The sequence below is a fragment of the Pagrus pagrus genome (assembly GCF_965226575.1).
Source record: "Pagrus pagrus genome assembly, chromosome: 19".
NCBI lineage: Eukaryota > Metazoa > Chordata > Actinopteri > Spariformes > Sparidae > Pagrus > Pagrus pagrus.
This window is the reverse complement of record NC_140203.1, coordinates 19,174,429-19,194,937: the sequence shown is the minus strand read 5'-3', so window position 1 is coordinate 19,194,937 and position 20,509 is coordinate 19,174,429. Positions and strand designations below refer to the sequence as shown.

Sequence of the window (20,509 nt, the reverse complement as noted above, 5' to 3'; positions counted from 1 at the left end):
CACGATATACCTGGGTTAGGTCTACTGGAGGTAATTCATGGATCTTTCCCTCGCCTACTTGTTCCCTCACCCTGTTCTTGTGAGACTTACCACTTTTAAGACATCTCCTGCGGTATTAAACTTGTTTTTCTTCAACGTGCTCCCTTTGAAAGTTGGAGACTGCTGGTAAAAAGGTGGGTTTGCTCGGCTGTTTGTGTTAAAATGTTTTCTCCTCTTTTTTCTTTGTTTACAAACTACAATCATGGTGTGTGTAGAAAACAAACATCAAAGTACATCACAGAACTGAATTTGCCTCTGTCATCCCTTGGTATCCTTTGGTATTTGTAAGCATGACAGACTGGCTGTACTTCTGTACTTGTAACTTGATGTAACACACGGCCTGAAGTTCTTTTTATAGATCTTAAATTCTTGGTTTAATTTGAAGCTTCTAGCTTTAGCATTGAAGTGCAGCTTTCAGAAGTTCAAAGGTAACTTTTGGTGTTTTGGCCAAAAGCTACAAATATGAAATCAAAGATGCTCTCAAGTTCTCTGTGTTCTGAGGTTTGCCTGCCCATACTGACTCTCTCTTTCATTATATTCTCTGCATTTTGTTTTGTGTTTTGGCCATTTTTTTAGCAATTAACCGATTTTACTGTTTACGGTTTTGTAACCATTCAGGCACAGCTAACATGTTTCACTTCTCACTCTCGAAAAGAGACAATATGGTACATTATTTTTCTATGACCAGACGTTGTGCAGAGGAAAATTAAACAAATACAGACCATTGACTGCAGGCAAAATGAAAAACCTGGTTCACCAGCTGAAAATCAAAAGACGTAACACGTACATAAGATGTTTGCAATTTCTTACATTTTTTTGCCTGCGAAAACTTCACTTTGACTTTTTTTTTTGTTTACTTTATTAATTATGTTGAACTGTATTATTTGGTTATTATATCTGTTTCAAAAGGCAGCATCTCTTAAAGAAATGTTCAAGGGACAAAAAACATTGAAACCTCTATAATTAAAAATGCTCATGATTTTAGAAAATCATAATAATAATAACAATAATAATAATGTTTTGAATTAAATGAATGCATTTCAAACATGAAAACAGGATTCGTCCATAGAATCCTCAAAAACTATACATTTGCTAATCTGCTAGCAGTAAATGGCCCTCAGTCATATTTGAACTCTCTTGCTTCTGTGTGCCTGCCTCTCTGCAGATGGACACCGAGGCCAGTGACCTACTGAACGACCTGCAGGTGAAGCTGAACAACGTGCTGGATGAGCTCAGCAGCACATTTGGGAACAGGTAGCTAAATTTTAATCCGTAAACAGCCACACAGCCACACTCACACCCATGTACATTCACAGTGAAATCAGTAACCACACATGCATCTGTGCTGATCGATCATTTTCTTTCCCTCCAGTTTTCAGATTCGTATCAACGAGTGCATGCGGCAGATGGCGTCTCTGCTGTACCAGATCAAAGGACCACTCAACGCCAACAACAAAAACCAGGTGGACGCCGACTCTGACAACATGCTGCGGCCACTCATGGATTTCCTAGATGGGAAGTGAGTGGATTAACTAGACCGGTGTTATCCTCCCCACATTGTGAACTTTTTGATCCTATTATCGTGTTTTCAGTCACTTTGACAGGTGTAATCCAAACTGTCTATCTAGTTATTCTTTTATGTCCTGTTTGTTGTAGGTTTTGACAATGTTCAACAATACTAGCACCAATTTAGGATTAACACACCGCAGCACTATCATGTGTCTCATCCACTTGTGTGTGAATGTATTTGTGTGTGTTTTGCAGGCTCACGCTTTTCGCCACCGTTTGTGAGAAGACTGTTTTGAAGCGTGTGCTCAAGGAGCTGTGGAGGATCGTTATGAGCAGCCTGGAGAAGACCATCGTCCTGCCGCAGGGCAACGATACCTTTGTAAGCTCTTCAACATTCAGTATCACCAGTCTTATGTTTGTGTGCTGGCCTCAGCAGTCAGATAAAGTTTCGTAGTCCACACATTTTTTGGAACAGTACTGCAGCATTCTCCTGTTTTAATTTTTGGGTGAACTTTGCCTTTAAGTGTAGTAATGATTTGACAAAAGAGGAGCAACAAATTATATTTTTTTCAGGGTGCACAGATTCTGTCAGCTGCAAAAGAACTGGGTCAGCTGTCCAAACTGAAGGTATGGCTTCGTATGTCTTACACCGTGTCTTACCAAACTCTTCTGTTATCTGTTATTGTGGAATGAACTCACCTCTTTGCTCATCATTTGGATGTGCAGGATCACATGGCAGGGGAGGCTAAAAGCCTGTCTCCCAGGCAGTGTGCTGTCATGGACGTGGCACTGGACACTATCAAGGTCAGTTTATACTGCAGGTTTCTGTTTCATTAGGATGCAGGGTAGACGGGTCAGATTAGCCTCGTCAACTCTTCATCCATTAATCAAGAGGCCTGAAAGGTCACGTAAGCTGCATGTGGCCATAAGTTATCTGATTTAACGGGCTCGGGGGAAAGTGTGCGGATGAAATAAGCCGTTTGCAAAGCAGGACCAGGAAGTGGAAAAATGCTAAATTGATTCTGTTGTGGTCAAACCTAACATTGAGTTCTTGTTTGTAGTTTCAAATCACATATATTTTTTCCACTTCGTTTAAAATATATAATAACTCTATTATTTTGACCAAAATACATTCAACCCTCCAGATATTTAAGTGCCGACTGTCCATCTGTTTCCCTTGCAGCAATACTTCCATGCAGGAGGCAACGGGCTGAAGAAGGCCTTCCTGGAGAAGAGTCCTGAGCTGTCCTCCCTCCGCCACGCTCTGTCCCTCTACACTCAGACAACAGACACACTCATAAAGACGTTTGTGACCACACAACAGGCTCAAGGTAGTTCATACAAACGGCTTAATAATATATCGAAAAGGGTAATAGTGAGGAAGCAGTTCCCATGTTAGACCAGGAGAGGGCACTATGTGAGTGTCTAATAAATGAGGCTTTTCACAGACTAGTCCCTCTTTTTGATTTGCACCTGTGTTTTGTGTGTTTAAAGTGTTTTAATGCTGACATGTTATTGCTGTCTTCTCTTTATCTCCTGTGCTGCCTCTGTGCCAGTGCACAATGGAAAGGGTATTAGGTTAACTCCCAATGACAAAATACAGCCCAGCAGGGGTAGGTTTCATTGATCTGACAGCCCTCCCTCCTTCCCCGTGTACATTTTGGTTTTGTCACTCTGTGCCACTGAGGTGGACAGGTCTGATCCTAAACCAACCTCTAATTTCTACATTTCTACATTTGTATGTAATCTCACTGATGTATCTGGGTGTACACTAGGTTCCGGCGTGGACAAGCCAATAGGTGAGGTGTCCGTCCAGATCGAGCTGCACACTCATCCTAAGAGTGGAGAGCGGAAAGTCACCGCCAGAGGTCTGTTTGAGTTTTCATAACATAATGTCTGACATTTTTAGCTAAGTGTTCTTATCTGATGACGCCATCTTCTCATTGTGTCTGTGTTTTTGCATATTCAGTTGTGGGAGCCAGTGACTTGAAATGGCAGACGTCCGGTATGTTCCGACCTTTCGTGGAGATCACCATGATCGGGCCTCACCTCAGCGACAAGAAACGCAAATTCCAGACCAAATCCAAGAACAACAGCTGGTCTCCCAAGTTCAACGAGACCTTCCATTTGTAAGTACTGCTACAGCTGTGCCTGCTTTTGTAATAGTTTTCTACAGTAGCCCAGAGCGACCAGACCTGAGTTGTTGACTGACTCGATGCTCAAACCTCTGTGCTCTCCTCCCGCAGTGTTCTGGGTAACCAGGATGGCTTCGAGTGCTACGAGCTGCAGGTCTGCGTCAAAGACTACTGTTTCGGCCGTGCCGACAGAGTTGTCGGCTTGGCTGTGATACAGTTAAGAGAAATCACAGCGAAGGGCAACTGCGCGTGCTGGTGTCCGCTGGGCACACGTATTTATATGGACGACACCGGCCTCACTGCCATGAGGATCCTCTCCCAGCGCTCCAACGACGACGTGGCCAAGGAGTTTGTGAAGCTGAAGTCGGAGACTCGTTCTGCGGAGGAGGGAAGATGAGGGGAGCTGGAGAGTCATGGAAAGGATGGAAGGATATGACAATGAGAGAAGGATCTTATGTCTTGTCAAAAAGCAGGGAGTTATTTTCTGTAGATGGCCATTTAGACTCTTATTCAGACCTTTGATGTGTCTTAGCTGCTGTTGACTGTTTGGTGGCGCCTTGCCAAGCTCACCGACACACTGTCACATTAACACTCGCTCTCTGTGTTCTTCAAACACGAGCCACTGTACAGCACACAACCACACAGACACCGGCTCACTCTACCTTCACACTCACCAGCTGTTTCACCTCATTTCACCTTTGATTTTAACCCTTCTCCTCATCAGTGCGCACGCCACAGCCTCAAGGGAACAGAGGATGCCAGAAACCAGTTCCCACTCCTCCCCAATGTTGTTGTGCAATAACCCCACCCCCGAACCAAGGCCGTGTGTTTGATGCCTTACACTCTGAAAACTGTGAATGTGTGACACCTTTTGAATGCCCTGTTCTGTAGCTCCACTGTGATGGTTCGAGCAAATGTGAAAATACTGCGTGGTTTGTCTCAGAGAGGGGTCTTTTGTTTGATGAATGAATGTGTGGTAGCTGGGAGACAGTCCTAGTTTTTATGGTCTGTTATTAAATGGAGTGGAAGTGAAGCTGATGAAGTTAATCTTGTACAGTTAATGTGTCAAGAGAAGGTACTTAAACTAATAACCCTTAATTGACCCCATAATTTAACGGATTGTTCAGTTAAATGTGTGCCTTGCCATGTTACGTTTCCAGTCCTGTGTCCCCAGGAAAGACAGCAGCGATGTGATCAGTGAATCATAAAATGTCAAATCAAAAAATCAGACCAGTCATGTGAACACTGACTCCGGCCATATTTATTTATAATTACTCTTGGCTCATGTTGTGTACCCATGATGGTGCAGCCATCGTATTTATTTTTTATACATATTTATTTTTGTCTGTGCTTTTCAAAGCCCGTGATTTAAAATGTTGTTTACTGCCGGGAACAGACGTGTTTGCCACGAGAGTGTGTTTAGAGGATTTGCACAGCGGCTGCTGCTGCAGTCCAACTGAAGTTTCTTTACAAAGTGAAACACACATCCTCAGAATGAAGTGACAACTGAGTGTTTTGTTAGGAAACTCCAACTTCCGTCCTTGATAGTGATAACTGTGTTTTTTAGAATTGTTCATTTATGGTAAAGAAATACTACATGTTGAACTTTCAGGTAACAAGTTGTTTCTTCCAGAAAGGATATCTGAACATTTGAACACGAGCTCCTCAGCTGCTGAGGAGTGTAGAATAACTTATGGTTTACATATATATCTTCCTGCTCTGTTTTCTTCTTCTCTTCCTATGAGCGGCCTTACTTTGGTGAAAAAACAAACAAAATCTGTGTTTCTTTTTAATCTTTTTTTTATCCTTGTATTTCCTTTTGGCTCTAAGCAGTGAGGATTAGCCACTTTCTTCTGCCCGTGATGATGTCAAATAAGTTTTCCAAGTGATGTTCCTTATCATTTTGTACTTTTTATCTTTGATATTGCAGATGTAACGTTATCTAGGCTGGGTTTTCTTTTGTTTTCTGTTCCTTCTGGTGTTTTTTTGTAAATGTTGATCCTTTTTAATAGTGTGGACTGATGTCAATCACTGTGTTTTAAGATATGTTTCAGTTTTATGGACAGGAGTCATATACAGTGAGCTGTGTGCCAGTGAATGTGTTCATAACTGATGGAAGAATATTCAAATGTTACTTTTAATGAAGGAAGGGTATCGCTATAATATGAGAACCTCAATGTGTGCACATTTTGAAACCGATCGCACTCTGTAGAAACCACGAATCCTCTTTGTTACAGTTCTTTCTCCTTTGTGAATAATCAATGTTGTTGGTTTATGAGGGCAAACGTGTCATAGCCATTCTGTAAGATACTGTACATGTTCCTTGTGCCAAGTTGCAAATGTTCACTTTTTTTTTTTTATTTCTATGTTTTCTAAGTTTGTTAACCCTTGCACTATCACTACGTCACTGCAATAGTTAACAAGTACAGTATATCAGTCAAAGTAACTGCATTTTTGTGGTGTTTTCTTTGTATTGTCACGACTCTGAAATGTTGTCACCATGTAAACATTCCATTTAATTAATTTTGTATAAAGTATTTGAGAAGTATCTATAAACGTGTCTACTTGTTTTGTTTTAACACTACAGTATCAATGGTGGCAGATCATGCTACCCATGAAACAGTTAATTATAGGTAGTAGTGCACTGTTAAATTAGTGACTAGAGAGACTAGAAGATTATATTGTAGGGAAATCATCTTATTAATTAAACCAAGTCGAGATTTATTGTCTCACCTTCACCAGCTGGAACAGTAGCAAATATTTTAAAGCTGCTGTACATGTTATAGCTCTGTATTCCCACAGTAATCACTGTTATAGATTGTGTGATCAGTAACTCAGTCGCTCCTCCTCATGCAGTCAGAGAAAAAAATAATTTTAAAATAATTCAGGGAAACTAAAGAAAACAGGGAAAACTACCAATTCCATTGCTACTTGTGACGACTTAGTTTACTACTAAACAGGCCAAGTGATGAGAAGCATTTGAAGAAAAAGAAAAGCAAAGAGAGCTGCCTCGGAAAAACAAAAAGTTGAGCAAGTGTGGTGACGCAGAGAGCAGGGAGGGGATAACTGCACAACGGACAGGAAGTTAGCTGACACCAACACAGCTTTAACTTGCTCAAGTATCCTCTGATACTACTGATTCTACAATAGAGATATACGGCTGGGCATGTATCGATATACCGGTATCGTGATATGAGACTATCTTAGATTTTGGATATGGTTATATTTCTCTTCCTGGTTTTAAAGGCTGCATTACAGTAAAGTGATGTAACTTTCCAAACTTACCAGACTGTTCTACTTGTTCTTATACTTGTCTTTACCCACTTTGTCATTATATCCACATTATATCCATTATTACATCACAAATCACACTGTATAAGACTTATGTTATAGTATTATAGTCCCAGTCCTAGCCTGGGCTATCACCATATCAGATTTCCGTTTCATGATTGTAACGGCCTAAAGAATTCACAATAATGATAGTTAGCACAATATCTATAGAAAATAAAAAATTCAAACATGTATAAATATTTAAAAAATGAATTAATCTTTACCTTTGCTGTGTTTTGTCCTTTTTTAAAAAAAACGAATTACACTCAAAATACGAGCGAGCGGTGGCAGAGAGATAGTCTGTAACCATAGCCCAAAAAGATATTGCAATATTTTAAGAAATGATTAATTCAATCAGAAATGCCATTATGAATCTTCTTGTTTAACAATCGGAGGAATTTGATATCATCACTTTAATAACCTGGTAACTGATCCACATCACATGCTTCAGTGTTTCCTGTTGAGGTCAGAGCTTCTCTTCATCTTCCAAACACAACCATCAGGTCTATTCTACAGCTGTTTGACTCTGTGCACACAGTACATGCAGGTGGATGTTCATGTCTGTGTGCTTGCAGGCACACACACCTTGCACACTCACACAATAACTAATTTAGCAAGCGGTTCATGTTGAGGTCCCCTGGACGATACAGTGTTCCTTTGTGTTGGAGCCCAGGTATTAAATTCCATTTGTGAAAGCACCTGGACGTGCACATCGGTCATGAAGTCACACTATTCTGAACTGACAGAACATAAATAAACATAAATGCTTATTGGCTTTTCCTTCACCTTTAAACGAAGCTAAATGTGACTTAGATTAAGGAAGTTGATGTGGAAAACAGAGATAAGTCCTGATTCTCTGAGCATGCGCACCCATCACAAGGTGTGTTACAAACCTGGCTACCCAGATCACAACCATGATGTTGGCCCTGATTGGCTGGAGCCATTCACCTGTACTGTTGTTTTACTGCCCCTCCACTCCTGCCTCGTCTCACCATCCAGGTCCAAAGATCGCTGCACTGTTTGCTCAAGCCCTGAGCTGTTGGGCACAGGGAGATCCCAGCTCTTCCTGCATGAACCTGAAACCTCTACCGTGGACGCCTCTCTCACCATAACACCACGTCTATTCAGCGCGTCTTTCATCTGGCTGGAGGCCCCAGGTGAACCCTCTTCTCTGTCTGGGACGAGGCTGGTGCCCGGACGTCCACACGGGGCCCAGACGAGGGCCTGGATTTACTCTGTCTGAGGCGGAAGCAAAGGGAGGATCGAAGCTTTTTCCCTCTCTTTCGTTTATTTGACCTCATGCTCCTGCGTCTCTGTGTGAGCAGGACTTAAAGGACACAAGAGATCATATTTTTGTTTTGAGGTACGTGGCCGATAGTTCTTTTGCCTTCAGACATTGGGAAAATGGTGGATTTACACTCTTATGAAAAAAAGATCACAAAGGGCCTCAAAGTCCAAGCCTGGTCACTTCAGATCCACAGTAACTTGTTTCGATTTCATAGTTCTGTGACTGTGAGGAGAAAGATAACAGAGACCTTTTGTTTGGAGCCGGCTTTGGTTTTCTAAAGTGTACATCAATACAAATCAGGATATTTGCTAAGAAGCACAGTGCAGTGGTGAGAAAAGATGATTTCATGTTTTCTTTTTGGCTCATATTGACTTCCGGCCATGTGGACATTTCATTTTCATTTTGTTCCATTGTGGAAATGATCTGCCGTCCCAAGATGCAGAAAAAGCAGAAGATGTCAAAAATATGAAGCAAAGACTTCATTTTCTGTCGTCTATTTATAATTTAATGTTGAATGGCACTCTGAACAAGTCAGACGCCCTTGGTCGTATCATTATCTTAATCATTGTGGTTATGGATTATCTGCTGTAGATCTCTCTCTGGTACAAAGGGTTGAGAAAGGAGTGGCTCGATGTTTTTACAGCTCTGCAGCACAGATAAAGTGTCGAGGATGTTGCCTGATATAACCTGAAAGAGAGACTCGTGCATGTCTGACATGTTTTCCTTCTCTACGATGTCATGTTTCATTTCATTATGTTTTAATCCTGCTCTGAACTCTTCATGACTGTATTTCAGCAGATGCTCCCTGTTTGTATTCAGTATACAGATCTTTACACTGAACTACAGCTGTTTCCTACATGACCTTCCATAAATAAACTGGTTCCCCCTTTGCTTTTGCCGCACAGTTTCCCCTTCCAGGTGTGATCTGGGTATAGTTTAACTACACGAGTGTCCCTTTGCTTCACTAACTATCCGTCCCTCTGTGATAAACACACACCTGCTCTTCCTCCAGGTGTGAAATATGGAGAAACTGAGCTAAAGATGGGGTCTGTGTCGTCATACTTTGGAGAGTGGTGCGGAAAAGAGCAGAAGGGAGGTGAGCACTGACGCTGAGTTGTGCATTCAACATTAAGCAACTATGTTTTATGTGTTTTTAACAGCCAGAGATGCAACTAACGATCGTTTTTATTCTCCATAAATCGCTGCTTTTGTCCAACCAACGGCCCAAAATCCAAAGACTCTACATTTACTTTCATTATGACCCGTTTAACCTACTGGAACAGGCAAATGTTTGACCTTGGTTAACTGCATCATTGTTACAGCTCTACAAATAGCACTAATGCTTCATGTACTTGACGATTGAAGAGACAATTTTCTCCCGGTGCTGCTGCGACATCTTCATCCCTCTCTTGCTCTCCATCTTTTTTACAGAGGAGGAGAGACACTTGCGAGCTAATGACAGGCCGTTTAACCTGTCGTACCACTACACTGTAAGTTCAGAAAGAAAAACTCTCTGTGGGAATTCAACAGATGCCTGCTGTCCTGTCAGAAACTGTATCCTCACATGTGTAAGTCATGTTGTATTGTATGAGATTACATGTGTCACACTCCTCTCCCCTCTGCGTCAGAACAATGCCATCAAGACCTCCAAATACAACATCTTCACCTTCCTGCCGCTCAACCTCTTCGAGCAGTTCCGGAGGCTCGCCAACGCCTACTTCCTCTTCCTCATGATCCTTCAGGTAGACACCTTCCTCTGTTTACCTGCTCAATGCTGTGACGCATGTCAACACGGACTGTATGTGTGGGGTCATTTCCACATACTTCTGTGTACATATATGAGTGAGTCAACACTGATGTGTCTGTGAAACTCCAGCAACTTTAGTGCTTTACACTAAAAATGTAGTCTTTTGCGGAGGATTTCAGACAAACTGTAAGTCAGCATAAAAACGTAAAGCATAAGCATAAAGTGAAAAGTCTGGCGGCAGACTTAAATAACATTTGTAGGATGCTATGTCAACATGTCCAGTGCTCACATGACCTTGTTTCATGCATCTTTTAACAAAATATTTCACAGATTTGTCGCCATGCATCAGTCAAACCCTGTTTTTTTCTTGATAAACCTCTGTGCTCCTTTCTCATATTAGCAGTGGCTTTACTAGTCATCCATAAAGAAATGTGTTGCCTGGCATTGAAAACAAGGTGTGTATACACACAGCAACGCTGCTGTTGGAAGCGTGTGTGACGTGATATGATTCTGGGAATGACCTTAAAAGGTATTTCCAGAGTTGTCTGTGAGATTCAGCCAGGCTTGCAGGGGATCAATAATAATAATAATAATAATAATAATAATAATAATAATAATAATAATCATCATCATCATCATCATCATCATAGTAATAACAGTTGTTGTTGTTGTTGTTGTTGTTATTATTATAACCAGAGCTTGCATCAAACCACAGGACGCTACATTGAATATCCCTCTAAGGTGATCATTTATGATTGACAGAAAACCATTAGATGACACACCCTCACTATAAGACTGAACCATGCGTAACGTGTTATAGAGCATTTTTAACTATTTTTAACTTTTTAACTACTTATAGTGCACTGCCTTAATATGATTTTACAAGAACCCAGCATAGATTTAGAATAAGAAATAAGAGTCCCGTAACTAAAATGTATCAAAGTCAAAGTTTAAAAAATATGTAAGATCCAATGGAAATTAAAAACAAGACGACTGAAAATCCCACATGAGCCGAACATTTGTTTTCAGACAAAGTCTTAAAGGACTTTTTGCAGAAACTGAAAGGAATCCTGAGGGGATTTATTTGAACTAGTGGAATAAAAACAGATTTCCAGGAGGAGATCCTAAAAGAACCAAACATTTTTCTCATATGTAGCAGTCCTAAAGGATTTTATTGGAAAAGTTGAAAATCCTATTGGCCTTTTTGACCCGGATACTTATGTAATTCATTACATGAAACAAACCTGTGTGGAAACGAGGCGTAGAGCATTAACATTTTTCAGTCATGATGTTTTTGCAGATGTTATCCACAAAGTATTCAGTGAAGGAGTTTGACCTCAGAGCATCTTTCAGTCCTACAGATGAAAGGTACTAAGTAATTTTCAATGTGTGTGTGTGTGTGTTTGTGTGTGTGTGTGTGTGTTCTGTTCACAGGTAATCCCACAAGTCTCCTCTCTCTCCTGGTTCACCACGGCTGTCCCCCTGTTCCTGGTGCTGTCTATCACAGCGGTGAAGGACGCCAACGATGACATAGTAAGCTGCAATCATAATGATCACTTGGGACTTCAGATGAATCCCAGTGGATATTAGGACAAAAACATAAGCCACTGTGTAATTTGAATCAAAGCGACGTCTCTACAACAAACAATGTTTTCTCTTTATCCTGTATCTTCTGAGTAGAACAGACACAAAAGCGACAAGCAGGTGAATAACCGCATGGTGGACGTCCTCGTCGATGGACAGTGAGTCATTTCAGATACAGATTTCACATTTGTAAATACAAACAAGCAGTTTTGACCTTAAAGAAGTCTGTTTTGTATGGATCTGTGTGCAGTGTTGTGATGTCATGCTACGTTTTATGCTTATATGGCAGACTGAAGAAGGAAAAATGGATGAGTGTTCAGGTTGGAGATATAATTAAACTGGAGAATAACGAGTTTGTCACGGTGAGTATCACTACGCCACAATAAAGATTAGAAAGGTTTATTTCTGTAACATCAACTGTGGGAGATTTATGGCTTTTTATAACACATTACTGATCTTTATACTTTGATGCTTTCAGAGATAACGAGTCCAAGACAAAGTCCACACAAGTTTATCTAATCGTATTATCTTCTATCCTTCACTCGTCTGTGCTGCGATGCTTTATTTTGTAGGCGGACCTCCTGCTGCTGTCCAGCAGTGAGCCTCTCAATCTGGTCTACGTAGAAACAGCTGAGTTAGATGGGTGAGTGTTCAACACCTGACAACTGACGTCTCTCACTCTTCTGTCGCATCCTTCTCATGTCCTCTTGGTCTCCCCGCAGTGAAACCAATCTGAAGGTGAAACAGGCCCTGACTGTAACTGGAGAGCTGGGAGACAACATAGATGCACTGGCTGCTTTCAATGGTGAGAAGCTGAAGAGAAGAAATGTTTAACAGATGGCTATATTTAGAGAATTGCATCCGCCTATTAAGTTTCATTTTTACGGAAATAATACACTTCTTCAGTGGGTTATAAAGATTTTTTGTTCTTGATTAATCGATTAGTTGATTGGTCTATAAAAAAAATCAATAAGTGTTTAGCAAAGCCCGAGATGATGTTCTCAAATGTCTTGTTGTGTCCAACAACCACAGATATTCAGTTTACTGTCATGCAGGAGGAAATACATGGTAAAATGTTCACATTTAAGAAGCTGGAGGAAGAAGATTCAGACTTAGTTATTGAAACCTTTTAATTTATCATCAAAATAGTTTACAATTATATAATTGTTGACAGCTAATCAATTAATCACTGCAGCTCTATCAGGAGCAAAACTACCCAACACTCAAGTCTTCATAGGTTACATGAGCCAGATAACATTTCAAAGTGAGAAAGAAATAAAAGAGAAGGAAGAATATCTGTTAAGATATTTAGATTTATGAAGCTATTGACTAAAAAAGCCATTGTCTTATAGAAATAATAACAATAAGTACTTTTCTATGCATACATCATTTTAGATTAATACGGCTACGACATTTCAAATAGCTAACAATAGCTGTGATACTGCAAATATGCTGTTTCAGACCAGCCTAAATCTCTCCTCTAAGTAGGCTACATGAGCTAACGTTGGTCGTTAAATTTCCACACTTGAACACGACGAAGGTCTTAGCCTATCTTGGATGTGTCTCTGACACTGACCTCCGTCTCTCTCAGGTGAAGTGCGATGTGAGCCTCCCAACAACCGTCTGGACAAGTTCAAGGGGATCCTGTCTCTGAGCGGACAGACGTACGCTTTGGACAACGACAAGGTGCTGCTGAGAGGATGTACTCTGAGGAACACCGAGTGGTGCTTCGGCCTGGTCATCTTCGGAGGTAACTCATCTCTCACCAGCTGCTAGTAAGTGGCAGGTACTAGCAGGTAGCAGGTACCCACAGGTAGAAGCAGGTAGCAGGTACCACAGATAGCAGGTACCTGCAGGTAGCAGTAACTCGCTCAATATGATGATGCAGGTCAAAATGTAGGAAACACAGCTATGCTTGGGGTGCACCACCCAAGTATGCAGGGGCCCCACAGGTGCTGCATTGGGAAATTCATATTTTTTATTGTGAACAAGACAGACGACAACAAAGTAATACATAACATAACAGTAAAATACAGCTGTGAATAATAATTAATTAAATATAGAAGGATAATGATGATGGTAAGGCTAATAATAATAATTGTATCTAATGTTACTAGCTCGTGTTTGTCGGTTGAATGTTGTAGTTAGCTAGTAGCCTAGTTAGCATTATTGTTAAGCTGACGTTACCAGTCTGACGTTAGTCTTAATCGATAAGCTATCGTTACCAGTTAACATGACTAACCTGCTTTCGGTGTTAGCATTTGATGTCTTATTGCCTTACTGTCAGTGTATATGAACAAGAGATTGAACCTGTTCAGGTCCCGACACCAAGCTGATGCAGAACAGCGGGAAGACGACGTTCAAACGGACGAGCATCGATCATCTGATGAATGTCCTGGTGTTGTGTGTGAGTTTAACGTCCATGCACACACACACACACACACACAAGCTCACACGTACACTTAAGCTGAAAATGTTAAGCATTCACCTCACATCACATCATAGGGGGGTAACACACACCAGGGGCTGTAAAGAGGTGCTGATCACCGACAGCAGACTGAAAAGTCTTTTTTCCATCAGATCTTTGGTTTCCTGGCATCAATGTGCACCGTTCTGGCCATCGGCAATGCAATCTGGGAGTTCAAGGAGGGCTCGGTGTTCACAGCCTTCCTGCCTCGTGAACAGGGGGTTGACACCGGTCTCTCGTCCTTCCTCACCTTCTGGTCTTACGTCATCGTCCTCAACACTGTGGTGCCCATTTCTCTCTATGTCAGGTACGTTCAAGCACAGAAAGAGAATAAAATCAGAAAAAAGTTCAAGTTGTTCCCTCTTTGCCTCACATTTGTCCCTGTGTGTGTCAACGTCAGTGTGGAGATCATCCGTCTGGGCAACAGCTTCTTCATAGACTGGGACAGGAAGATGTATTATCCCAAGAGTGACACTCCTGCACAGGCGAGGACCACCACGCTCAACGAGGAGCTGGGCCAGATCAAATACATCTTCAGCGACAAGACCGGCACCCTGACGCAGAACATCATGACTTTCAACAAGTGTTCCATCAACGGGAAAGCTTACGGTGAGCTCAACTAAATCGTTAGATCACACAGCAGTGCGGGCTGGATTACTGACTCTGGAGTGTGTTTCTGTGTTGTTCAGGCGAGCTGTTTGACTTTGCGGGACAAAGGGTGGAAATAACAGAGGTGAGAGTGAGATCACCTACACATGATTGTATATTCTTGTGAAGTATTTGTCAAGTAATCCTCTAACTTTTTCTTGCTTCTCTCCACTGCTTCTGTTTCTCTGCAGAAGACGGAGAAAGTGGACTTCTCCTGGAACCGTCTGGCTGATCCAAAGTTCGACTTTCACGACCACAAACTGGTGGAGACGGTGAAAGAGGGAAACCTGGAGGCTCAGGCCTTCTTCCGCCTGCTGGCTCTGTGCCACACTGTCATGCCCGAGGAAAAGAAAGAGGGTGAGCGTCCACTAACGGAGATTAGAAAACATCTGATAGTGAAAGTACTAACTTTGTTCCTTCCTCTCCTTTCTTGCTGTCTTTACCTCCTGGCAGGTGAGCTCCACTATCAGGCTCAGTCACCTGACGAGGGCGCTCTGGTGACCGCGGCAAGAAACTTCGGGTTCGTGTTCCGCCAGCGCACGCCAGAGTCCATCACGGTCGTGGAGATGGGTCGACAAGTCGTCTACGAACTTCTGGCCGTTCTTGACTTCAATAATGTGCGCAAGAGAATGTCAGTCATAGGTGAGAGAGAACAGCGGCACAACATGTGTATAAATGTTTCAAAACAGTCCCTGTCGGTGCGTTCAAGGACCTCTTTTCCGAGTTTATGTTAAGCAACTTCCACCGTGATTTCCAGTGCGCAGCCCCGAAGGCAAGCTGACTCTGTTCTGCAAAGGGGCGGACACCATCATCTACGAGAGACTCCACCCGTCCTGCAACGAACTAATGGAAGTTACCACCAGACACCTCAACGTGAGTGATGTGGTTGGATGTTTGTGACGTGTATGCTGATATAAAACTCACGCACATGCAGAATTCCTCAAGACTTTTCTTTCGAACTGTTCATCACCAAAATAGGAGTACGCAGGCGAAGGCCTCCGCACGCTGGTTCTGGCCTACAAGGACTTGGATGAGAGTTATATGGACGATTGGAAAAGGCGCCACCACGACGCCAGCACCGCCATGGATGGACGAGAGGAGAGACTCGACGAGCTTTATGAAGAGATAGAGAAAGACCTGGTGGTGAGTCTGCCCGCTGAAAAGCTGACTGTTTTTATTCGCCACAGAATGAAACCTGCTCAACTCACCACTCTGTGCTCTGTTGGTGTTTTTAGCTTTTGGGAGCGACGGCTGTGGAGGACAAGCTGCAGGATGGCGTGCCACAGACCATCGAGCAGCTGGCTAAAGCTGACATCAAAATCTGGGTGTTGACCGGAGATAAACAGGGTGAGTGATGTGTTAAGTTATACAGTAATATCATGTGAAATAGTCAGAGTCAGAGTGTGAATGAATGTCATGTTTGACAGATGAATTGCGTCGCATTCATCGTAAATATTGACGTTTTTGAACAGAGACGGCGGAGAATATCGGCTACTCCTGCAACATGCTGAGAGAGGACATGAAGGAGATATTCATCGTGGCAGCAAACACGGCTGAAGGAGTCAAAGAGGAGCTCGTGTGAGTCGAACATCTGCAGCACATGTAGCGTCTGATGATCGGAGGCTGCTTTAATAAACTGAATGTGAAATTTTAGTCGTAAAATGACTAGAAGAGAATATAGAAAGTCTGTTTGTTTTGAACACAGGCAGGCAGACCACTCGAAATTTGCTGTGATTATGTGAACAATGTGTCCTGATTTCACACAGGCTGCTCACTTCTAGTCAGCCACTGTGGATGTAATCAGCTGATCTGAGAACGTAGCTTCTGGAAGATAACGCTGCAGTTCTGCTAGCTGGCTGAAAGCCTCGACTCTAGCTGACTTTCTATGCTTTCAACTAAGACACGTTAAAACAAAAACCCTGTGAAGTACAGAGCACATGGTGGCCAGATGCATGACATTAAATGCCAAAGCTAAATCTTCATGTAACACTTGGAGATCCCTGTAGATGACAGGAATAAACAGAGCATTGTTTGTTTATTGCAGGGGAGAGGAAGTTATCCGTAGCTATATAGTCATAGTCAAATGTCATTTGAAGTCTGCCGGGTAGAAAACAGAACGCACACTCATGTTCACTGGTAGTAAAATGACGAGGAGACAAAAGGAGATTTGCACAAATACAGCGACTCCACTGAGGGAGGCGACGTGTTGACTGTCAAACGGCCATGAGAAAGAGGAGTGCCTGACTGAAGTTGATCATTAAGCTTCATCAACTGCCACTGGCATGATAAGACTTAAGCCCTGACCTCATAATGTTTTTATTGTCAACAATCCTCCTGTTTTTTAGGACCGCAAGAAGGAAAATGTGTCCAGATTCTGCAGACGAGCCGTCGGTGGTTAAGGAACGTGCCGGCCTGTTCTGGCTTCAGAAGACTGAGACTGTGCAGGATGAGACAGTGGATGGAGACTATGGCCTCATTATCAATGGACACAGTCTGGTGAGAGGGCTTCTTCAGACACACCTCCACTTCTAGCAGCTGCTAAAGCAACAAGGAATAGACTCAATATGAGCAGCTAAGTTTAACTAAATGTAGAAACTAGAATTGACTGCTCTCCTGACAGTGTGGAGATTTCATCTTAGTGTCTGGTTGAAATCTTTCAAGGGCTGCCTGACCTCAGTACAATCCAGCAATCCCTTCTTCCTTTCCTTCTTCAGGCCTTTGCGCTGGAGAAGAACCTGCAGCTGGAGCTGCTGAGGACGGCGTGCATGTGTCAGACGGTGATCTGCTGCAGGGTTACCCCTCTGCAGAAGGCGCAGGTGGTTCAGCTGGTCAAGAAATACAAGCAGGCTGTCACTCTGGCAATCGGGGATGGGGCCAACGATGTCAGCATGATCAAGGGTAATCTCATTTAGCTCGGACACTAACACAAACCTCGAGCGCCGGAGAGTCGTGTTAGAACCAGTGTCATTCCTGTCTGTCCTACAGCTGCTCACATCGGCGTCGGCATCAGCGGTCAGGAGGGCATGCAGGCCGTTCTCTCCAGCGACTACTCCTTCGCCCAGTTCCGTTACCTTCAGCGCCTCCTGCTGGTGCACGGGCGCTGGTCCTACCTACGCATGTGCAAGTTCCTGCGATACTTCTTCTACAAGAACTTCACCTTCACCTTTGTGCATTTCTGGTACGCCTTCTTCTGCGGCTTCTCTGCTCAGGTGAGGGACGTGTGTTGGTATTATGTTACATAACTCAATGGGTAAGATAAAATCTGCATTACAGTTAATACACACAATGTTATTACTGCTTTATAACATGTTGTCTTTGTTGTTCTTGTTCATAGACTGTGTATGACGAGTGGTTCATCACTGTGTATAACCTGGTTTATACAGCTCTCCCTGTCCTTGGCATGAGTATCTTTGACCAGGTATGTGCTGAGGGGAGAATTACTTAATTTTTTAATATCTTATAGATGATCAGAAGTTTACACCCTGGGGTCTGTATCCTCGTCCTTCTCTAATCATCTGTTTCTGTAGGATGTGAACGACCGCTGGAGTTTCCAGTATCCTCAGCTCTACACTCCGGGCCAGCTGAACATGTACTTCAGCAAGAAAGCCTTTGTGCGCTGTATGATGCACAGCTGCTACAGCTCCCTCATCCTCTTCTTCATCCCGTGGGCCGCCATATACGACACGGTCCGAGACGACGGCAAAGACATCGCCGACTATCAGTCGTTCGCTTTACTGGCGCAGACCTGCCTGCTGTTTGTAGTGAGCATACAGGTGAGGAATACAGTCCTGTGACTTACCCTAACAGACAAATTGCAGGATGAAATATTGATTTGAATGTGTGCACTCAACATTATATGTTTCAGCTGTGTCTGGACACCCATTACTGGACAGCAGTGAACCAGTTCTTCATATGGGGCAGCCTGGCCGCTTACTTTGCCGTCACCTTCACCATGTACAGCAACGGCATGTTTTTCATCTTCACCTCCGCTTTCCCTTTCATTGGTGAGTTGATTCAGGTCTTTTATGGAGGCTGAGAGGTGGTCAGTGCTCAGGTCTTCAGATACTTTGGAAAGCGTAGCCCAACATGTACAGGTTCATATGGTTTACAGTATCACAGTCCAACAACAATGAAAAGTAGGTGAGAATGAGGTTTCCAATAATCCTGCTGCGCCTCAAGTCTCCATCTACAGATTTCTATCAGTTTTTTGTGGTTTGTGCATCGACTCTTTACCCTTTTGAATGTGTTCAGAGTCCCGTGTAACCCAAACACAATACTGTAAGACTGTAGAATAATGATAAATCATTTTACTTTGTGACTCTGACTGCTGGTCTGGTGCTTTTTGAACTGCAGGTACGGCAAGAAACTCTCTGAACCAGCCGAACGTTTGGCTGACCATCTTCCTGACTTCCCTCCTGTGTATTCTGCCTGTCGTGGCTTTCCGCTTCATTCTCATTCTGCTTCGGCCGACCATCAATGACAAGGTGAGAACACATGAAACATTGTTTACAGTGTACTCCCCGTTTTAAAAGTTATACTTCTGGCGTAACTTCATCCAAACTCTGCCACATTTTCTTTGAGGTTACAAGTTGGCCTTCTGATCTGTTAAGTACATTAGAGGGATATATGAATAATAATTACAGCAGCAAAAAAGGACGACTATCGTAGATTGATCAACATTGGCTTGTAGCAGTCCCATTGTTTGAGACCTGCTGTCTTTCTTTGTTTTGGGCTGATTTTACAAAATCCCTCATGACTAATTGCAGGAGATTCAGATCACCTGTGCACAGGGTGGGAAGACTGACTCCTGGTTGAGGAGTGGAAGCAGCTTGGGGCATTTCCCATTTTTGATTGCTTACATATTAAAATTAGGTGGTAAGAAGCTATAAATGTTATATGAAATAGTGTATAAGCCAGGAGACTGTGTGCAGTGGGAAATGTTAGTCTATCATTGTGAAAATATCTGCACCCGGAGGAGCCCATGTGCACCCATGTGTATTAATAGCACTTCACTGTCCAGCATGAACATATGCAGCCATGTTAAGAAGACCATATTGATGACTCGTCCCTCCCTCCCTCCTGTAGGTGAGATATAAGATGCGGAAGGAGGCGCTGCCAGCTCCTAAACCTCACAAGCCTCCCAGGCGTATCAGCACCCGTCGGTCTGGCTACGCCTTCTCACACTCCCAGGGCTACGGTGATCTGGTGACATCGCGGAAGTTCCTGCGACCCCTGAAGAGTCGACCGGTCCTGTTTCTCCAAGCAGACTCTCCTCTGGCTCAGAACCAGCCACAGCACTACCGCACCATCAAGGAGGAGCCAGAGGGCTCACAGAGCCCTTAGACAGGAGATGTTCAGGGACATTTAAGTGTGTGAGAGCGCAATGTTTTTATTTTGGAGCCGAGCTCACACTCATGAGAGGATGCACAGGGTAAAGTTCACTACCTGGGTTGTTTCCAGGTAAAATCTCCGCACTTAAGTCTGACTTTAACTTAAGGTTTTTCCTCATGCGTAAATGTCACTGTGAAAATATTGAACAACCTCAAAGGGACGCCGCACTGGTGCTTTTGCATGTCTTAGCTTTATCACTTCAGTCTCTGCAATTTGAGCATCAGCTCTAAATTAGATTTTCTAACAACACAGCTCATACATTTAATGCTTTTCAAGCTTTTAATTCATCTTTATTGTCAAACACTTGCATACAGTGAAAAATTGTCTTGTTATTCCAAAATTTAAATGGCAGAAAAACTACATGCAGTATG

General features: G+C 42.8%; 2 protein-coding genes across 3 annotated transcripts in view; both read left to right on the top strand.

The window, feature by feature from the left end:
* Window positions 1-6,233, top strand: part of unc13bb (unc-13 homolog Bb (C. elegans)) — a 70,856-nt gene extending 64,623 nt beyond the window's left edge. Inside the window, exons 31-40 of one of the 2 annotated variants that reach the window (XM_084383877.1) lie at window positions 1,205-1,293; window positions 1,412-1,558; window positions 1,804-1,927; window positions 2,122-2,175; window positions 2,275-2,352; window positions 2,732-2,879; window positions 3,105-3,161; window positions 3,324-3,416; window positions 3,518-3,677; window positions 3,795-6,233. In XM_084383877.1, the coding sequence (XP_084240003.1) occupies window positions 1,205-1,293; window positions 1,412-1,558; window positions 1,804-1,927; window positions 2,122-2,175; window positions 2,275-2,352; window positions 2,732-2,879; window positions 3,105-3,161; window positions 3,324-3,416; window positions 3,518-3,677; window positions 3,795-4,080 (1,236 nt within the window). In that variant the 3' untranslated portion in view covers window positions 4,081-6,233. The remainder of the gene's footprint in view (window positions 1-1,204; window positions 1,294-1,411; window positions 1,559-1,803; window positions 1,928-2,121; window positions 2,176-2,274; window positions 2,353-2,731; window positions 2,880-3,104; window positions 3,162-3,323; window positions 3,417-3,517; window positions 3,678-3,794) is intronic. The other variant, XM_084383878.1, reaches the window with a different exon arrangement.
* Window positions 6,234-7,875: 1,642 nt separating this feature from the next.
* On the top strand, window positions 7,876-20,158 carry atp8b5b (ATPase phospholipid transporting 8B5b; the record flags this gene model as incomplete). Its single annotated transcript, XM_084382860.1, has 28 exons — window positions 7,876-8,170; window positions 9,314-9,397; window positions 9,733-9,791; window positions 9,930-10,043; window positions 11,483-11,581; window positions 11,729-11,790; window positions 11,922-11,994; window positions 12,205-12,275; window positions 12,355-12,437; window positions 13,224-13,382; window positions 13,951-14,039; window positions 14,213-14,406; window positions 14,500-14,708; window positions 14,789-14,832; window positions 14,939-15,104; window positions 15,201-15,389; window positions 15,505-15,620; window positions 15,726-15,890; window positions 15,983-16,094; window positions 16,220-16,325; window positions 17,093-17,243; window positions 17,462-17,645; window positions 17,733-17,956; window positions 18,082-18,165; window positions 18,275-18,520; window positions 18,613-18,751; window positions 19,101-19,231; window positions 19,833-20,158. The coding sequence occupies 28 exons, from the start codon at window positions 7,876-7,878 to the stop codon at window positions 20,088-20,090; spliced, it is 3,906 nt and encodes a 1,301-aa protein (XP_084238986.1). The 3' UTR covers window positions 20,091-20,158.
* Window positions 20,159-20,509: the final 351 nt, after the last annotated feature.